The sequence below is a fragment of the Sminthopsis crassicaudata genome, chromosome 4 (genome assembly GCF_048593235.1).
Source record: "Sminthopsis crassicaudata isolate SCR6 chromosome 4, ASM4859323v1, whole genome shotgun sequence".
In the NCBI taxonomy this organism is placed as follows: Eukaryota; Metazoa; Chordata; class Mammalia; order Dasyuromorphia; family Dasyuridae; genus Sminthopsis; species Sminthopsis crassicaudata.
This window is the reverse complement of record NC_133620.1, coordinates 130,492,729-130,514,789: the sequence shown is the minus strand read 5'-3', so window position 1 is coordinate 130,514,789 and position 22,061 is coordinate 130,492,729. Positions and strand designations below refer to the sequence as shown.

General features: G+C 34.6%; 1 protein-coding gene across 1 annotated transcript in view; it reads right to left on the bottom strand.

The window, feature by feature from the left end:
• PRKN (parkin RBR E3 ubiquitin protein ligase) overlaps positions 1 to 22,061 on the bottom strand; it is a 1,861,641-nt gene that overhangs the window by 267,626 nt on the left and 1,571,954 nt on the right. Inside the window, 1 exon segment of the mRNA XM_074309364.1 lies at positions 8,305 to 8,454. Coding sequence (XP_074165465.1) covers positions 8,305 to 8,454 — 150 coding nt within the window.

Here is a 22,061-nt window from a genome sequence, read left to right as displayed (position 1 = left end):
CTGGATTGCCTCAGCCTTCTCTGTTGCCAGGTCAGTGAGTATAATATAGTCCATATTTTGTTGCTGTTTTCCAGCATTAAACATGTCAACATTTTACATCTCAGCCATAAAAGTTAGTGAGATAGGTCTGATGAATAGTAATAAGACCAAAAAAACCAAAATGAAGACAAAGCATAATGTGAATATCTTGGAAAATCAATTAATATTTTTATAAGCAGCAATAAAAATATTGTTGAGGACTAGCAGAGAGTAAGGTCAAACTAGTTGACCTCAATATATATTCTTGGTTGAGCTTTGCTTATCATTATAAATAAATGCTGCACCCCCTGTCAAAATTGACATCTTAGTGCACACAAAGGCAAGAAATGTTATAAATTCACAAAACTCCTTATTTAGCTCTGGGCTCTCATTAAGGCATATAAATTTGATATCTGGAAATACTGCAGCACTGTTGGAGTCAGAGGCCATCTCACTGCTTTTTCTGCATCTTTGAAAAGAACACAATCATATACTGTAAATGTTACATTTGTATGTGCCAAGAAAAGTAAATGCACAAATAAGTAGGCACTTATTAAATGTTTTTGATAGTGACTTTTGATGTGAAAAGGCAAGTAATTGAATCACAAGGTGAAGAGTGCTAAATCCATACTATCTTGGATGAAAAATAATGACAACCAATAAGCAAGACAGAAGCAGAAAATTCCTGACCGGATGAGAGGAGAAATGAGAAAGGAATAGGTAAGGAATTGCAAGCTAGATTTCTCTGGAAGACCTCTGGAAGGTAATATTGGGCAGATAATAGATATAGGCACTAGTGCATTGATAAAAGTCTACTAATTGTGTAGCAGACACTAATGGGTAAACAGTGTTAGATCATTTGGAAAAAAAAATCCCATTATAATTAAATCTCCCCAAAAAAATAATAATAAAATCTCCCTTCGGAATTCCTGGCTTTATGAGTAGACAAGGCAAACAGATTGCTTGCCAGGAAATATTAGTAGCAAGAATGAGAGAATAGTTTTGGATATCTCAGCTGATAATAGACAATGGAGAGTAGTATTCCATTTATCTGAAGACACTGTACAATGTTTGCTATTCTTCCAAGCTGCAGTAATTTGGATGGAACCATGATTTCAAACATGTGGGTTCTCAACACCGGTGTCATTGATTACAACTTATTCATGTCTTTGGATCCTTCTAAGTTATGTCTTTCCCATAATCCTGAAGAATTGAAAATGCGCAGAAGTCACTGTCTTGAATTTTTTTTTTCTTTTTTAACATATGAGAAATGGATCTCAGGGCATCATTCAGAAAAATCAATTGTTATCCCACATCTGACTGCATGGATGGTCTACCTTCTTTTTATGCTATAACATGTCTTTAAGGTAAAAAGAAATTTAAATTCACAGAGTGAACGTGCTCCAAGTTAAATAAATATTAAGCAGAAGAATTAGGGTGAGAATTCAGGTTTTTGTTTGTCCAAACTTTTTTTTTTTTTTTCCTTTTCAGTCATATGGAAACTAACTTCATTAAGGCAATTTTGGAGAGTTTCCTTAGAAGTAAAGTGATTAGAGGCAGCTAGGTGGTGCAGTGGATAGAGCACCAGCCTTGAATTCAGGAGGACCCGAGTTCAAATCTAGTCTCAGACACTTAACACTTCCTAGCTGTGTGACCCTGGGCAAGTCACTTAACCCCAGCCTCAGAAAAAAGAAAAAAGAAAAAAAAAGAGTTAAGTGATTTGTCAATGGTCATACAGCTAGTATGTGCCAAAGATAAAAATCTCAAACCAGGTCTTCCTGATTCCAAAAGCTATGATTCTTCCCATAAACCATCCTGCCTTTCTAAGCTCCTCTAACACTCTGACCAATATTACTAGTGTAATAAACAAACATACGTGTGTATGTTTTACATATATATATATATATATATATATATATATATATATATATATATATATATATATATATATATATATATATATATATATATATATATATATATATCATTCAGTTAGGTTTGGATCTCCATAACTCCATGGATCATACGGCCCATTGGGTTTTATTCACAAAGATACTGGAATGGTTCTTCACATCCTTCTCCAGTGGATAAAGACAAACAGGTAAGTGATTTTCTCAGGGCCGTAGCTATTATCTGAGGCTGGATTTGAACTTAGGTCTTCCTGATTCCAAGAATGTATACACATTCTATTATAAATATAAGATACATTCTACATATATGTGTATATGTATATACAAATGAATACAATAAATATTTATTGAGCACCACTATGTGCCAGGTACTGTGTCAAGCGCTGGAGATAAAGATTAGAAAAAGAAAGACAGTCTCTCTACACAGCATGTTTACAATCTGGTAAGTAGTAGTAGTAGGGGGAAGACAACACATAATAGGAATTAGAAAAGGGAGAAGAGGGCAGAGAATATCCAGCCGGGGTCATCATGTAGGAGAGTTAACACGGTAGCTGGAGTGAAAATGAAGAGTTGACTAAACTGGGTAATTAATCAATGTTCCCTGCTTGATCACCTCAATATTTCAGGAATTTGTAATTTAAACCAAGTATAGTCCTTAGTAAAGTCTTCATGAATTGCTGTAAGTAAAAACCTATGTCTTGACCAAACTTTAAAGGACAAGTAAATTGCTCTATATTTTGCTAGACCTATCTTCAGACAAATATGGTCAGTAGCATTTTATATGAAGTCATTTTAGCATTAAGGGAGTGGGAAGACCTTTTACTGTGTTATCATAGTCATTAAGAAATCAAGATTGCTTACAAATCCCAATGAAGCATCAGAATATGATTATAGTGAATGATACAAGGATCATAGACTTAGGACTGGTTAAAAAAAATTTGATCACTATTTTTTAATAATTGGTTTCCTTTGTATTCACACACACACACACACATTTTGTATTTAAATAAACATTGATCTGAGAAGGGTCTGTAGCTTTCATTCTATTGCCAATGGGGTCCATGACATACATCTAGTCCCAATCCATCATTTTACAAATGGGTAAATTGAAATCTAAAGGGTTTACGTGACTTGCTCAAGACAACAGAAGTATTATGTGGAAAAACTGTAATTCAAAACATAGGCCTTCTGACTCTCAGTCTCTCTCCTCTTCAATCTTTTCATCCCTAACTGCTCACATAATTTCTGTTGTACCCACACTGTCCCTTAAGTAAAATATATTTAACATTAAAAGTGCCGTGAACATAATTTGAAATTGGATAATGATTTAGCCACAACTGCAGGACCTTGTGCCCTGGGTTATTGCTATGAAAATCCATTATCCTTGCCAGTAGATACACAGAAGTGATAGTTAATGGAGAGTTCTACTTTGTAGAATTTCAGATAAACAAACTGTCCTATTAGTCTCTGCTTATTTAATTGATTAAGTTCAATGTGTCCAGTAGTAAATATTACTTGCTCTTACTTTCCATGTGAGTGAAGCTTAAGAAAACAGCTTCCTTTTGCTACTGATTTAATTTCTAATTGTCCAACATTCTAAGAAATTATTAACAATCATACTAGTATTTTTAATTTTCAAATGTGATCTAATTCAACATGTTTTGGAAAAATTATGACAATTCATGTGATAAACTTTGGCGTTAGGAAGCTAGACAATTAAGAGTTAGATAAACAATTGAGACTATTATGGATAAGCTGCTAATAAGTATTACTTATGGACTTGCATTGGGTATTGCAAAGAAAGAGAGGAACATTGTATATAATCTGAACCTTTTTATTTGCTTTGGAAGAGTATATTTAAGAAAATCAGAGAAAGGATAGGTAAAATTTCAAGTTCTAAAATTTTACGAGTGAAATTGGGTTAAATGGTGAAGATATTCTTGAATATAAAATTCTTAGGACACAAAAATGAATTTGAAGAGGAAGCAGTAGAGAAGACATTTAAAGAGACATTTATGTATGTATCATGAACTCACTGATCATTTCAGATCTTTTACAAAAACTACTTTTCAGACAAGATGATAGTCAAATAAGTGATAAGCCCTTTGATTAGGGGATAGGTGGGCTGAAGGTAATGCCTATTAAAAATGGGTGCATAATAGATTTGAGTCTGAGGTTTTGAATTCAGATTATAATTCTGTTATTTACTAGGTTCTCTGAATAAGGTACCTATCTTCTCTGGGACTCAATTTCCTCGCTGAGAAAATGAGGCGGCTGAACTGTGATGTCCTTCTAGTCCTAAAGTTATGGTCCTATGAATAAGTAACACTTAGATAATTTAATCTTCTTAACAGTAGGAAATGAGACCTTTAATCAGGTAAATGTCAGAAATAGCATTTGAATGCAAGTCTATCTGACTCCAGGTCCATGGCTCTTTTTTATTATGTCATTCATTTAAATTATTTTTCAGTAGGTATCTGATCCTATCTGAAGTTTTCTTTGCAAAGATACTGGAAGGGCTTACCGTTTTCTTCTCTAGTTCATTTTACAAATGAGAAAACTGAGGCAAACAGGGTGATGTGACTTGCCAATAGTCACACAGCCAGTAAGTATCTGAAGCTGGATTTGGAGTCATGGAGATGAGTCTTCCTGACTACAGGTCTGGTGCCCCTGTAACACTCTGATTCTCCAGTAAATAATGGAAAAGAATACAAAACTACTCATTTCTTATTCTAATTCTATTTTTTTTTTAATCAAGGGTAATTGGTCATCTTCACATTGCAGTGCAGGATAAAAATTGCCAATAGGGGGATTGAAATCCAAGCTAAGTGAAGACATGGTTGGAGAACCTATCTGTCTTAAAAATCCAGTCTTTTGGAACAGATGAAATACTCCACGGGGTAGCAAATTCTTTCAGAAGTTATTGCTGTGCTAATAATAGTAATGTCTGAAAAACTGTGGAGATAAAGAGAGAGACTGCAAGAAGGAAAATGAGTAAATGGTCCTAATTTTTACAAAGGAGAAGAAGACTAATCCTTCCTACTCTAGGCAGGTGACTTTATTTCCCTGGTGAGCTAGTCATTTAAATATTTTCATTTATGTTGGATAAAAGAACAAGGATCCAGAAGGATTTCAATAAGTTAGAATAGTGAGCTGAATTTAATAAGATAGAATCTAGGCAGGATCAATATAAAGTCCTACACTTTGGATTAAAAAATCCAAGAAAAGTGCAGAAAAGAGAGGCTGAAGATAGACAATATTCCATCCAAAGAAGACCTGGAAGTGAACAACAATCTCAACAAGATTCAAGAGTGTAACAGGGCAGTCAAAGAACTAATGAAATATTTAGGCTGCAGTGATAGAAGTGCTGTATGACTAATGTAGAAATAAGTTTTGCATGATTGCACACATATAACCTATATGAAATCACCTGCCTTCTCAATGAGGTGGGCAAGGAAGGGAAGGAGAAAATTTGGAACTCAAATTTTTAAAAGTTTAATTTTGTTTTTACATGAAATTGGGGTACAAATAAAATACTAAATCATTAAAAATCATATGAAAAATAATAGAAATGTATTTAGTGTCTGTGATTCAGAAATCCAGAATGCTGCTACATTCTGTTTCTAACAGATACTCCTTGACTATCATGTTCAGGTTTGTATATCATATTTACAGTCAGAAAACCGATGACCTACAATGAGCTCCTAGCTCCAATTTACTCTTTGAATAAGAGCTTCCCAGCATCACTAGATTGAAATGGATTCAATTTACAGGAAATAAACAAAAAAAAAATAGACAAAAATTGATTTTTCACTGAAATGATCAGAAATCAGCTACCAGGTGAATTATATCCTGCGAATTCTTAGCTCAGGCCCTCATCATCTCTCATTAGATTCCTGAAGGTCTTCCTGTCTCATGTCTATCTGTACTGCAATCCATCCTCTACAGCTACCCAACTGATTTTTCTATAAATACAGATTTGACCATTATCACTCATTACTCCCTTACTCAGTAAACTCCAGTGGTTTCCTGTTGCCTCTAGAATTAAATATTACTCTGTTTACATTTTTTAAATTCTACAGAATTTGGCTCCATTCTATCTTTTGAGTCTCATTTCATATTAACCTGCATTCCAGCTAAACTGGCCTTCTCTCTCTTCCTTATACATAATGGGGCATCTCTCTTCTCCTTGCCCTTGCAACGTCCAGCTAGGGATGTCTTTTGTCCTCATCTCAACATCATACAATCCCCCCACTGTCTTTAATACATCACTCAATTATTGTCTAAGTATGTGAAACCTCCATTGTAACTGTTCTCCTTACAAAACTATTTTGTATTATTTTATATATACCCACATTCATACATATATGTATATACACATACACTTATCTCCTCTACTGGAACAGAAGGTTCTTCCTATTAGGGATTGTATCATTCACTGTATTCTTGTCTGCAAAGCCTACCACGGTTCTTGGCACGTAGTAGGCAATGAATAACTTTGTTAGTTAAATGATTGATTTTAGCTCTGAGAAAACTTGAGGGATATATGACAACTGCCTTCAAGTAACTGAACTGCTGTCACATGGAAAGGGGCTTGTTTCCTTGACCCCATAGGGTAGAACTACAGAAATGAGTGGCTACTGCAGAGAGTGGATTTCAGATTGCCATCAGGAAAAATACTCCAGTAATCAAGAGTTGTTGAGATGATATTTTGGCTTGTTTGGGAGGAAGTAGATGCCAATCAGTAGAAATTCAAGTAAAGTTCAGTTGACTGCTTAGATGTGTTATATAAGGGATTCCTAGTAAGATATGGGTTTGAATGGATAATTTGTAAGATTACTTTCGACTTTGAGATTCGCTGATTTAATAGAAGATATGGCTTATCTATATGTGAAATGGTCATTTCTATATTAATAGTATTCATTCATTCCTATTTTTGCATAGAAATGCCTACGTTGCACCCTGCCAGGCACTGTGGGGAACGAAAAATATGTACAAAAATACGGACTAAGTTTGTAATCTAAATAAATCAAACATATAGATATATATTAAAGGATGAATACCAATATAAGCTATTATATGACTCAGGCTCATGATGTGATTTTAATAATAAATGTAATGTGTTCAGAAAAAAAGGAAAGGCCAAAAAAGGGAAACATACAATAATTCCCTAAAGCTGGCACTGTGGAAGCCACTTAGAGCACATGTAATCAGCATGGATTGTACAGCAAAATGATGATGACTAATGCTGAAAAATAGTCTGATTTACATAATTTCTGAGGATAGCCAAATTTACTTGGGCTTTCATTTTAATGCAATCATGAAAGTTAATCCAGAGGCATTGCTTTCTCTTTTGTCATTCTTGTTTTTCCATTACTTTCTACCACTTCAGTTTCCTTTCCTTTCTAGTTCTGTACCAGGTAAAAGAGCTTAGGTAGGGAACACTGTGCCTGACATGCCCACTGCATGGACAGAGACAAAGTTTTACCAAGGTCGACAGATGTTACTCTATACTCAGGTGACTTACTGTGCTCAGCAAACAATTACATTTTGCCCCTGTCTCTGATATTTTTAATGCCCCACCCCAAGTCCTCCACTAAGTTTCAATGTCAAAAGAAAAGCTTCTCCATCAAAATTCAACAGCATTTTATAAGCTGTTTTCCTGCCTGCACTAAATTTAATATCAGGATTATTATCCATTTGTCATTTCAACCTGTAATTTAGTAAGCCTTTTGTGTTTGAAGCATATTTTCCCTCCACCCCCTTTCCTCTAGCTTTTACCAGGATATTCACTGAAACCTCCGTCTAGGACATTTGGTTTGACCTCTTAGAACAAATATTTTCAGTGTTTCCGATTCTGCTTTCCTAAGAGGCCCCATTAGTTCTGCTCAACTCTATTTAAAATAGCATTTAAGACACAATACAATTTCAACATCTCTATATTAATCTTCATTTTATTTCTCCAAGTACTTACACAAACACTGTCACTGGGACATCACTGATGGGACATTCTGTCTCTCTTTTACTCCTGTCTACTTAAAGGCACCACTAACACAATAATAAATGGTATATGGAGAATCTGCTGAGCATTGGAAGAAAAAGTTCAAGAAGTGGCCTTGTCATTGACAACTGTTCAAAGGAACTACTTAGATCAGCAATCTCTCAAATGAATTACACGAAAGAATTCTGGTCTGATACATTAGTAATCCTTTCCTACCCTGGGCCACTGAATTCTAGCTTTTAGACCCTTCAAAAAACAAACCAAACAAACCCAAAACAAAACTTGATGCCACAGCGAAATATTTCTCCAATTCGAAGGAAACAAACAATTCAAACCAAAATACCAATGAGTTCAAATAGTAGAGTCTGTCCTTACCCCACAGCCCAGGCCATTGCTTGGCTCACATGTGATTTTCCTCACGTCTGGTTCAGGGAGTAGACCTGCTCCACACCCTGGACTGGGGCAGAGTACTCCTCCCATTTGCAGGACCCATTCCTCAGCTCCATAGCTTTGATATCGATTGTACTATAAAAAAAATTTCAAAAGAAGAAGCAATATGAAAAAAATAATGCAATATTTTTAGTAACAAACACAAAGTTCAGAAGCCAGTAGAAGAATAGTGTATGAAAAATAGTAGATTTGGAGTCAGATCAATTTGGATCAATCCTGTGGGACTACAGCTGGGTGACAATGGGCAAGTCACTGAACCTCTCTGAAATTTACCTAACTCCCTAAGATTTATCCCCTTTCCCAGGTAGAATGTATATTCTATTGGGAAAAATAGAGAATAATTATTTATATAGTACCAACTAGGTACTAGACACTGTGCTAAGTGAGATACAAATAGGAGACAATCTACACCCATATACATATAAACAAATAAACTTCAAAAAAATTGGGGAGAAGGGTGGGGTTCTAGAAAGACCTCTTGTAAGGGGTAATGCTTGAAATTATCCTTTAAGGGCAGCTAGGTGGTGCAGTGGATAGAGCACCAACCTTGAATTCAGGAGGACCCGAGTTCAAATCTGGTCTGACACTTAACACTTCCTAGCTGTGTGACCCTGGGCAAGTCACTTAACTCCAGCCTCAAAAAAAAAAAAAGAAAGAAAGAAATTATCCTTTAAGAAAAGTAATGGATGCTAAGACATGAAAACGAGGAGGGAATACATTCCAGCAATGAGAGACAGGCTATGGTGAAACATGGATATAGGAATTAGAATGTCATGTGTAAAGATTAAAAGGAAGGCCAATTTGGCTAACACTCAAAATAGTTTGGCCTAACCATCCACTTAGGGGGGAAAAATGGAGGAAAACTACTTATTGCCCCGACTAAGAAAAATAGTTTGGGCAACCTGTAAAGCAAATCCATTAGTGTATAATAATATTAATAACATGTGATATTTTCATAGATCTTCAAGGTTTGCAAAGTAATCTGCCTCATTCAGGATGCATGTATATTTTGTTAAATCATTTGTGTCTGACTCTTTGTGACCCCATTTGGGGTTTTTTTGGCAGATATCCTGGAATGGTTTGTAATTTTTTGCTCCAAATCATTTTATAGTTAAGAAAACTGAGGCAAGTTCCAATGATCTTGTGATGAAGAGAGCCATCTACACCCAGTGAGAGAGCTGTGGGAACTGAGTGTAGATTACAACATAGCATTTTCATTCTCTTTGTGGTTGTTTGCTTGCATTTTATTTTCTTTTTCATTTTTTTCTTTTTGATTTGATTTTTCTTATTCAGCAAGATGATTATATAAATATGTACATATAGCTTAGATTTAATATATCTTTTTTACCATACTTAACACATATAGGACTACTTGCTATCTAGGGGAGGGGGTAGGAGGAAGGGGGGAGAAATTGGAACACCAAGTTTTGTAAGGGTTAATTTTGAAAAATTATCCGTCCATATGTATTAAAAATGAAAAAGCTTTAATAAAAAAAAAAAAGAAAGAAAACTGAGGCAAAAAGTTAATCTTGTCCAAGATCACACAGATATTAAGTGTCTGAGGCCAGATTTGAATTCAAGAAGATAAGTCTTCCTGACTCCAGGTGTTCTCTCTGTTATGCCATCTAGATGTATATAATATATATATATATATATATATATATATATATATATATATATATATAGCCATATAGACATAACTATATCTCTTGGAAATATAATAGAAATGGACATTTACTTGAGCATAGAACTGAATAAGAGAAGAGCAGGTCAGATTTTTTTTATTGATGAGGATTGTAAATTATTAATATGCTATTTTGAATTGTAGAAAAAAATAGCTTGTTTTTTTTTTATCCAATGGTTGCATATTTTTTAATCTTCTATAAAGTACTTCTCCACAAAAGTCTTGTTCTGACAATGATAGCTGACATTCATATGTGTTAAATTTTGAGATGCACTTTACAGACATCTGATTTCATCTTCTCAAGAACTCTGTGCAGTAGGTACTGTAGTATTATCACTATTTTATAGATGAAGAACTAGAAACTCAGAGATATTAAATATGTCAATCGTCATACAATTAGTAAACATCAGAAGTATTCGAGCCTGACTTCTAGCACTGTTTCAGTAATCACAGTACTGTCTTTCACTCTACTCTAATACCTCATAATTCTGTGAATCCCTTCTAGTGTGGGTCATACTAAGTCCTACCAAATTAGAAGAACTGCTAACAGACTTAGGAATGTTTTTTTTGGTCTATAATCTGATATTCAGTCTAAGTGCAAAGAAGCTTAATACTAAAAGCTTGGCTACCAGATGATCATTGAATCAATCAGCAAGCATTAATTAAGTACTTAATATGTGCTGGGCATTGCAAAACATTAGAACAACAAAGAAAAAAATTAGCAGAACCAGGATTAGGAGTTTATTCTTTGTTTAGTAGGCACAAAGGAATCAATGAACGTTTTTCATAAAATAAACAAAATCATAACAGTACATTAGGAAAACAACTTGGGTGGCAGTATAGATAATGTAATGGAGAAAAGTATGATTAGAGGCAGAAAAAACAGTTTGAGTTCATTATTAGAGCCTTGGGGAAAAAAAAAAAAAGGGAATATGCTAAAGCAATTGTGATGGAAGTACAGGAGGCCAGCCAAAAAAGACAAGATATAATGAAATTAAGCATAAATGAAAATAATTAGGCCAATTATTTGATGTAGGGCATGATGAGAGGAAAGAGTTAAAGTTACAAGGCTGAGTGTCTGACAGGATCATGGTACTATCAACATAAATTGAGGAATTGGGGGATGGATAAAGATAGAGTCAAAAGGGATCTAGAGGTCAACTCTTTAAACTTTTCATTTTATTTTATCTTACAAATGAGGAAATTTTAGCCTAAAGAGATTATAACTTGGCCAGAGTCACAGGAAGCAGAGTCAGGGTTTGAACTGAGGTCTTCTAATTTTAAATTCAATGATCTTTTCAATGAACCACACAATCTTCTAATATTCAGTTTTAGACATTTAGAGGTTGAAATATCACTAGAACATTTTAGAAGAGATATATGTAATATAGGATTGAAAATCAAAGAATCATAGATTTGCAGAGTGGGCAGGGACCTCATTAACCAACAAATCCATCTATGAATAAGAATCCCTTCTATAGTTCATCCAACAAGTGGTTAATCAGTCTTTGCTGGGAAATCTTTAGCTAAGGGGACTATAAGGGCAAATAGATGGCACAATGGACAGAGTACTGGGCTTGGAATCAGGAAAATATATCTTCATGAATTTAAATTTGGCTTCAGATATTTACTAGATATGTGACTCAGGGCAAGTCACTTAACCCTGTTTGTCTCAGTTCCTCATCTGTCAAATGGAGAAGGAAATAACAGACCATTCTAATATCTTTGCCAAGAAAACGCCAAAATGGAATCAGGAAGAGTAAGAACATCAACTCAGCAGCAAAAGGGGATTATAGAACTGGATCCCTAGAAAGAGGTTGGGGGAGGAGACAGAAATTTGGGATCATTGATATAGAAGTGATCTTGAAATTATAGGAGTGGATGATTGCTAAGGAAGTAAGTTTAGATTTTCAAGAAAAGAGGAACTAAGAAAAAATATTAGAGAACACTTATTTTTAAAGGGTGGGAAGGTGATGCAAAAGTAGCCAAAGAGAAAGAAAAAAAGGTATAATCAGAGAGAGATAGGAAAACAATCATGGAATTGTGGTATAACAATTCCAAAGAAAGAGAATATGTCAAAAATAAAGTTGGAAGGACTGGGTCAGTTGTCACAGGGGAATCAATGGCTATGAACAAGGAGGAAAATGATATCACTTGATTTGGCAACAAGAAATTATTAGCTTTGAAATGGCTCTTTTGGTAGAGAATCTAATTGCAGGGAGTTGAGGAGTATATAGCCGGTGAAAAGGCAGGCTGAATAACTGGTGTCAGCTTCAAGTAGAAACAGACCACATATTGCTATAAAGCTCCACAAATTAACATTATCTATGTTGTATTGCATTTTGAGATTATTTTGTTAAACATTTCCCAATTATATTTTAATCTGGCTCAATTTTAAGGAAAACTCCATTTATTTCTATGCTCTCTAATGTTTTTAATAGGAATGGATATTCTACTTTGTCAAATGCTTTTTGTCATATTCACCCTTATTTACTAATTATATGCCCACTTAATTTTTGTCTGCCTCAATTTTTATGACTGTAAAATGACATAATATTATCATCTACTACCCATGTTGCTGTGAAGATCAAATAACAATATTTGTTAGGCAATGTCAGAATATTTCAGTCTCTTGTGGATACTGGTTGAGTTTGATACTCCTGACAGAGTTTTGAAGAATTGGAAAAGGAGAGAGATAAACTGATAGCGTCAGAGGGTGACAAGTTTAGAAATGTTTCCTTCTTTTCTTTTTAGAAAAAGACTTGTTTTAGGTTGAGAAGCAACTATAGAGGGAAAGATCGAAGGTACATAAAGGAAAAGTGATGACTTGCTGAAGTAAGATTACAGAACACACAGGAATAGAAAGAATGAAAGATATAATTAGAGAAGTTAGCATCAGCTTTCCTTTTGAGAATATGAAGGAGGCAAGTAGGAAAAAAAGAGAGGGAAAAAGACAGTAAGAAGGAGGGATAGAAGGAAAGAGAGATAGAAACAGAGACGGGAGAAAAAGAGGAAGAGGAGGAGAAGCAAGAGAAGGAAAAGAAGGAGAACGAGAAAGAGATGAAGAGAGAGAGTGAGAATGAAAGGGAGAAGATGATGGCAACAATGACAATGACTACTGAGAAAACTAGAACACTTGAACGAGTAAAGGAGAGAAGTTGTGAAGTGTTAAGGAGGATGCAAATTCTAGGAGAAATATAGCAGCAATCCCAAGGCCCTCTGACCTTAGGAATGCTATTATTCTAACACTCTGCCAATGATTCTAAAGTCTCCTGGCTTTAGGAATACTATAGTATAGTCCTAGAAACTTTATTGATTGCCAGGTAACAAGCTGTTGGGCAGTGATACCAGACTACTTCTCAGTTCTGGACCACAAAATTAGAATACCAATGACCTAAAGAACCAGATCTCTCTGTCTTTTCCTATAATTTTTTCTTTTTGCTCCTGGTTTTTTGCTAAATTCTTTTGGAATTTAGCCTATTTTAATTGGTGTTAGAATTAACAATAAACTTTGCCCCTTGACTTGGAGATGGGTTCAAGCCTGCAAAATTTCACAATACTGATCTACGATCCCAACCTTTTGGGGTCTCTTTTGAGACTCAATAATATTGCTATATGATGATAATTTTAATGATCTCAATAATAAGAAATAAGAGAATGAAAGAAGAAGAAAGTAAATTTGTAGTTTTGGAATAGTCTCTGTGGAGTGTCTATTAAGAGGTGAAGGCTGCCATGAAGCAAAAAAAAAGTCCAGTTAAGTTTAGATTTAATACATTTGTGTTAAATTATATATAAAATAATTTTATGATTAATTACAGTAGCATATGGCAACTCAGATAGGAATCAAGAAAGAGGAAGAGATTCAAATGAAGAGGAAATTCATTATTTAAGTTACTTGCCAGAGATCCAAGATTGAATAAGAAGATGGGTAAGTCTAAAAACACTAAGGCAGCAGGGAGAAATCAAGTGTTGGGAATATGCTTTCCCAACAACTCTTAAAATTTTGAAGGGGAAGGAATCTCAGAAATAATCTATGTCATTTATTCTATATAGATGAGGTAACAAATTCAGATTTTGTCCAGATTTGTTGAAGGTCAAATAGGTTACAAGTATAGTTCAGAGGGTTTTTCCCCTATTATACCAGTACTTCCTATTATAAAAATATTCATTTTGATACTGTGAAAAACTCTTATCATATTAGTTATTAATTTTAAAAATTCAGGGAAAATCATTATTATTAATAGATTTAGTAACAGGGGATCTAGGGAGTTCTACATGTACAGGTTAAGCACACACACACACACACACACACACACACACACACACACACACACTCACAAACATTTTCATTTTTTTTTTAAATTTTGATCCAAACATCATATCAGTATAAGTGACCTTAGGATGAAGAACTCCATCTGTCAGTACAGAGCAGTATTTTCTTTGTGACTTACTAGACTCAGAGTTTCCTGAGGGTGTTAAGAGGTTGTGACTTGCTTAGGATTTCATAGTTAATATGTCAGTACTGAATCTTTCTGACCCAGAGGCCAGCTACCATGTTACACTGGTAGTTGATTAACTAGTACCAGATTGTTTGCCTAATTTGCTTGACACATGGTTACTACCTGCCCAATTTAGTAATGTGTGTCGGAAAGGTTACCCCTTTCAACAATACAACTGAATTTCATTTAATAAGCATTTATTAAGCACTTACTCTGTGTCAGACCCTGTACTGAGTACAAGAATATAATAGAATTAATAAGAGTTTATATTTCATTCTGCTAAGTGGAAGGGACACAGATGTAAAGGTGTGACTCTTTCAGATTTAGCTTTGCTGATTAAAACAAACAAAAACAAATATGAGATTTGAGTATTAAAACAACCTACTCTCCCTGCAACCAAGCCATACCAAAAAAAACTGTCTAGTTTCCTACTTAGTCATTTGCATAATGCCAACTAGAGAACCTTAGAGTTAGGATTGGGGAGTATTCAAACTCAGAGATATTTTGTGATTATTAGGCAAATGTCCATTACTTGCTTAGGGTCCAGTTTGCATATAAATGGTAAATGTACTATTTGATCACCATATGCTTTACTGAGGAGACTTTGTCCTGAGCTAGAAAGGTTGGCCACAGAAAAGAGCCTGGAAGGCTCTGCTACCTGCACTCCTGCCTTTATTTAGGAGGGAGAAACTATAGAGGCCAGAAAACAGAATAAAACTAGTGCCTAAAAATGGAAGGCTGAGGATACCCATCCTTTCTGAGAAGGTGTAGCTGGCAACAAAGAGAGGCTTCCTGCAGAGGAGCACGGCAGCTTAGCAGAGATGCTGCTACCTTTCTAGCACAGAGGACATATTCAAAAGGAACTTTATGGAAACTGAGTTCTGCAATTCCAGAGTTGTGAGTTGTCTTACTCATTTGTGTTTCCTATTCACGTGCCTTACTGTTAAGGTATTTTAAATTTGTGTACCCTCTTCCTATAAATGCTCTCTCTGAGTATCTGAAGGAGAGTTTCTACGGGAAGACTATTGTGAAATTATTTCTTGTTTTACCTTTGACCTTTGTTAAGAGTTAAATTGAAGGATAGCTAAGTCATAAAGTGGATGGAGCATGGGCCCTAGAGTTCAAAGGACTTGAGTTCAAATGTGGCCTCAGACACTTAACTAGTTGTGACTGTGGCAAGTCACTTATTCCACATTTTCTCATTAATAAAAAAAAAAAGAGTTAATTAAATCAATTGACCAATGTGATCATAGGAAGCACATAAAATTAGCATATTATCCTGCTAGAATCACAGGATTTCAGAATTCAGAGAAATTTCAGAAATTATCTTCTATAATCTGTAGTAACTGATCAGGAATCTTTCAGAAAAGATTCAGCTTAAAAACCTGTAAGGCAGTTATATGTCATTTCTGAATCAGTCAGATTTTTAAGGAAAATTCTCCTTACATCAAGTAAATATTTATCTGTAATTTCCACTCACTGTTTGTTACAAATCTTGCCCTCTTTACGCAAGGAAAAGCATCTTGTTATGTTGTATTGAATAGGATCTTGGAGATCATTTAATTGAATATCTTTGTTACAGATGAGGAAATGACACTCAGATTTAGGTTTAATTCAACAAATGTGTATTTAAGTTAGAATCACATACAAGGGCTATACACTGAGGACATAAATATAAAAATGAAATAATCTTTGTCCTTAGGTAAACATTCTGTTGCAGATATCCAAAATAGACTATAGAATTAATGATTAATTTTTGAACTATATCTTTTGATTTAATTAATATAGAAAACCAAAGCTCTGAGAGGTTAAATGATTTGTCAGCATCAAGGCTGAAATGAAATTTGAACCTTGACAACAAGTTGACTACTCCATCCATTATTTGGAAAGCTAAATAGTCACCTTCAAGATATGGACAATTTTATCAAAAATAATGGACTCCAGAATTCATTAAGATGCAACACTACTTAATATTTAGATACAAATATATTGATTAATTTATGTTCATTTGAGGGAGATATGTACAAAAACAAACATATGCAATAAATAAAAGGTGATTATTTTTTGTCTGGGATAGGAGACTAGCAGTTGAAGGAATCAGAAGAAGTTTCATCCAGAAGACAGATACCGAACAGAGTTTTTAAGAAAATGGATTCTCACTGGGCTTATATCCCAAAGAAATACTAAAGAAGGGAAAGGGACCTGTATGTGCCAAAATGTTTGTGGCAGACCTTTTTGTAGCGGCTAGAAACTGAAAAATGAGTGGATGCCCATCAATTGGAGAATGGCTGAATAAATTGTGGCATATGAATGTTATGGAATATTATTGTTCTGTAAGAAATGAGCAACACGGTAAGAAATGACCAGCAGGAGGAATACAGAGAGGCCTGGAGAGACTTAAATCAACTGATGCTGAGTGAAATGAGCAGAACCAGAAGATCACTGTACACTTCAACAACAATTGTATGAGGATGTATTCTGATGAAGTGAAATCTTCAACATAAAGAAGACCCAACTACTTCCAGTTGATCAATGATGGACAGAGGTAGCTGCACCCAGAGAAGAAACACTGGGAGGGGAATGAAAATTGTTAGCACTAATATCTGTCTGCCCAGGTTGCATGTACCTTCGGATTCTAATGTTTATTGTGCAAAAAGAAAGTGATATTCGCACACATGATTGTACCTAGACTATATTGTAACACATGTAAAATGTATGGTATTGCCTGTCGTCGGGGGGAGGGAATAGAGGGAGGGGGGGTAAACTGGAAAAATGAATACAAGGGATAATATTATAATATATATATATATATATATATATATAATAAAAAAAATTAAAAAAAAAAAAAGAAATGCAGGAGGAATACAGAGAGGCTTGAAACTGATGCTGAGTGAAATGAGCAGAACTAGGAGATCATTATATACTTCAACAATGATATTGTATGAGGATGTATTCTGATGGAAGTGGATATCTTCAACAAAGAGAAGATCTAATTCAGATCCAGTTGATCAATGATGGACAGAATCAGCTACAGCCAGAGAAGGAACACTGGAAAATGAGTGTAAACTGCATTTTTGCTTTTCTTCCCAGGTTATTTTTACTTTCTGAATCCAATTCTTCTGGTGCAACAAGAAATTCGTTTCTACACACATATATTGTATCTAGGATATACTATAACATATTTAACATGTATGGGACTGCCTGCCATCTAGGGGAGGGGGTGGAGGGAAGGAGAGGAAAATTTGGAACAGAAGTGAGTACAAGGGATAATGTTGTAAAAAATTACCCATGCATATGTACTGTCAAAAAAAGTTATAATTATAAAAGTAATAAAAAAAATGGATTCTCAGTGGCAGTTGAGGAGTGATAGCCACAGTAAAAGTTTAGTGAGGGCAAATGGAGCATTCTATACAAGACTGGCTGGACCATAGAGAGAAGGAAGGGGAATAATAGGTAAGAAATCAGGAAACATAAGTTGGGGTCAGGTTGTGAATGGCTTTAAAAGTCAAACTGGGGAGCTTGAGTTTAATGTAAGAGGAAACAGAGAATCACTAAAGATCACTGAGTGTGAGAGTAACATGATATGGTCAGACCTCTTTCTTAGGAAAATAGATATGTGGAAGATAAAACAGAAATGGGAGATATTTGGAGCAAGAAGTCTAATTAGAAGTTCATTTGATAAGGAGTGAGAGTCTGAACTAGGGATGGTGGCTGTAAATAGAGAGAAATGAACAGATGCAAGAAAAGTGGCAGAGGAAATAATCACAAGATTTGGCAGCTAATTGAATATGTGGCATGAGGAAGAGTGAGGAGTAAGGATAATAGCAAAGTGGATAACCTGGGTGACTGGCAGAACTCAAAAGAAATTGCTAAATTATTTTTTCTAGTAAATTTATTTATTTTTAATATGCATTACTTTATTAATTATGTTGGGAGATAAAAATCAGAGCAAAAGAGAAAAACTATGGAAGAGATTTAAAAAAACAGAAAAAAATAAGTGAACAAAGCATGTGTTGATTTATATTCATTCTCCTTAGATATTTTTCTGGATGTGGATGGCATTTTCTATCCGAAGTCTTTTGGGACTGGTTTGGATCACTGAACTACTGAACCTTTCATAATTGATCATTGTACATTCTTGTTATTGTGTACAATGAATTCCTGGTTCTGCTTGTTTTGCTCAGCATCAATTCATTAGGGGCAGCTAGGTGGTGCAGGGGATAGAGCACCAGCCTTGAATTCAGGAGAACCTGAGTTCAAATCTGGTCTCAGACACTTAACACTTCCTAGCTGTGTGACCCTGGGCAAGTCACTTAACCCCAGCCTCAGGAAAAGAAAAAAAAAACAGTTCATATAAATCTTTCTGGCCCTTTCTATGATCAGCTTGTTCATTGTTTTTTATAGAACAATAATATTCCATTAATTTCATATGTCACAGGCATTGAAATTGCTAAATTAATCAGAAAATTAGGCTTGAAGCGAAAAAAGCAAAGTTCTGTTTTTAGACATAATGTGAGATGCCTAGAGAACATTGTTTGAAATATCTGATAGGCAATAGGAGATGTGTTACTGGAACCTAAGAGCTGGATATAGAGATTTATCAGAGAGGATGGTTAAAACCCATGGGAAGCTGTGGGGTCATTAAGAGAGAATAACGAAAGAGACACGGGCTCAGGACAGTCTTGGTGGCATGTCCACAGTTAGTGGATGTGATATGGATAATGATCCAGAAAAGGAGATTGGGAAGGAGTAATCAAGATTGATTCTTGTCTGAGAATCAAGAGAAAGCAGTGTAGAAGCTCACAGAAGAGCAAGTAGGGTCACTTAGTAAGGGAGGATTCAAACTCAGGTTTTCCTAATTCTGACTATTTCTCTAGCCACAGGGATATATAGTCTCCTGGTGTGTGGATCTGGATTCTCTGCCTCTGCAACAAATATTCCTGCTCTTCTTGAGACCTTGCATATATGAAAGAAGGCCTTTATTGACCCAATATCATTTTAGACTTGTGTTTGATTGGTTCTCAATGTAGAAATTGCCCCTTCTATCCCATTTTGACTGCTTCAGATTAGACCCAACAATTGATCTCATTATGTATTTGAGTATTTGTTGCTATTGTTGTTTAGCCATTTTTTCGTCAAATCTACCTCTTCATGACTATATTTGGGATTTTCTTGACAAAGACACTGGATAGGTTTGCTATTTCCTTTTCTAATTCATTTTACAGGCGAGGAACCTGAGGCAAACATGATTAAAGGACTTGTCCAGGATCACACAACTAGTAAGTATGTGAAGTCAGATTTAAGTTCAGGAAGAGTCTTCCACTTCATTACATACCAGCCTTATGTTTGAATATACATATTTATATGTCTTTACTTAGTAGAAACTATCTTTGGAATATGAGAACCTAGCTCAAATCCTGCCTCTGATACCTATCTTGGACAATTGACTTAACTTTACTGAACTTCAATTTCCTTATTGATAAAGTCAAAAGGTTGGACTGGATGGCCTCAAAAGTTCCTTCAAACTCAAATACTATGTATCATCTTCAGAGCTTTATACTATGTATAAAATTTATAAAATATAAAAATACCTTCTGGCTTGATGCTGAGAATAAACCTTAGAACTTGTCCACCTCACAGTCTTACTTCAGTAATAACTAGCTGAATTTTAGGTACTGTGTTGGAAGGATGTGATTAATTTATAATACGGGCATTTTGTGGAAACAGTATCTCTCATATATACACAGGATGACAGAGAGCACCATAAAACATATTACTATTTTTTTAAAGAGAATATTTGTCTTTAGGATTTATGTGAGTGATGATGATGATATTTACCTTTTCAATATCTTTCAACCCTTTAATTCAACAAGCATTTATTAAGCACTTATCATATACAAAGGGATACACTGAGTGCTAGTTCTACTCAGGCTATTCATTATTAATTTGTACTTTCTGGACATGTTTCCATGAAATGAATAAACTAACTATACCTAATCAAGATAATTAATAGTAGGCTATCTACTACTTTCAAAAGTGCATGAAATTCATACTAACATTAACAAAAAATAAAGTCAAATATGAAAAAAGAAAAAAAATAGCTTTCAATGTTTCAACAAATCCCAGTGAAAAATAATACTATCTTAGACTGACCTACGTATTACTATGTTTTATATTTTGTTACTATGAAGAGTAAATAATTTAACTAAGATATGTCTGATTATAGATTCCTGTAATAACAAAAAAGGTTCATTTAAAAAATGAAAGACAGAATCTAAATAAGAAATCATGGGAAAATCAAAATAAAACAAAGATGGTATTTTATGGTTGGTTATTTAGAACATACCACCAGTAAGAACAAGGTCACAAGGTTTAATTCCCAAATGTCTCAGTTTTAGATTTTCTCTTTCTCTGTTATGGCCATTGAGTAAACACTTTGACAGATATTAGTAGTTCTAGGAGCACTGCACCTCCTTTGCTATTCTTGACCAGGCCATAACACAAAACCCCCTATAAAAAATTTATCCAACACGCTGGAGGTCTCTATCCCAACTAAATGATATTGTTTGGATCTTGATAAATGATAAAGGCTGATCGGTCCATGAAAGTCTGGTCCAACTCCATTTCTATTTGTATGTTTCTCTGATAACATCCTTTATGAATCTTTCATGTGCAATTCTTTGTTGGTTACATGCTTCAATCTCTTCATACCCACTGCTACATCTCTTCACTGCTTTTTGGGTGACCTCCAACCTCAAGCCTTCAGACCGTGGTATCCCATTCTTTACACTCATAAATTATCATTATTGGTATTAAAAAGAATAATAGCAACAAAAAGAAAAAAGAAAGTAGTTTCAAGGAGAAACCAGGAATTGTGAAAAGTCTGGTACAATTTGCCAAACACATCCAGCCCATTTTCCTTTTTCATTAATCGAGTGCTGTTTATTGTCCCTTTAGGCTGACCATTAATACATACATCTATATGTATGTGTGTATATACATATATATGTATATAATATTTTTGTATATACACATACATATACATATATACACACATATACATATACAAATAGTATAAAGCTAATTATAGACAAGTTCTATTGATTGTCTATTCAGTTGCATGTTATAGTCTGCCTATCATAGATCTTAGTGAATATCCCAGACTATCTTGAAATGCTGTGGCAAGAAAATTGACTTCTTTACAATTTAAAATTAAAGTCAATTAAAATGTATTTTATACCTAAAGATATAAGTTTATGAAGAATAAAGTAATACTTGACATGGAGAAGTGTGGCCTGGCTCATAGTAGGCATTTAGTAAATGCTTGTTCCTTTGCCTCTATCTCATTCTATAAACAGTACATCTAATGTACAGGAAAAAAAACAAAAACAAAAGCAAAAAAATATCATAATTATTTTGGTTTACAATCAGTCAGTCTTTGGCCTTAGGGGCAATATTATGTCATTCAAAAGCCTGAATATAGAAACTTTCTAGTGTGA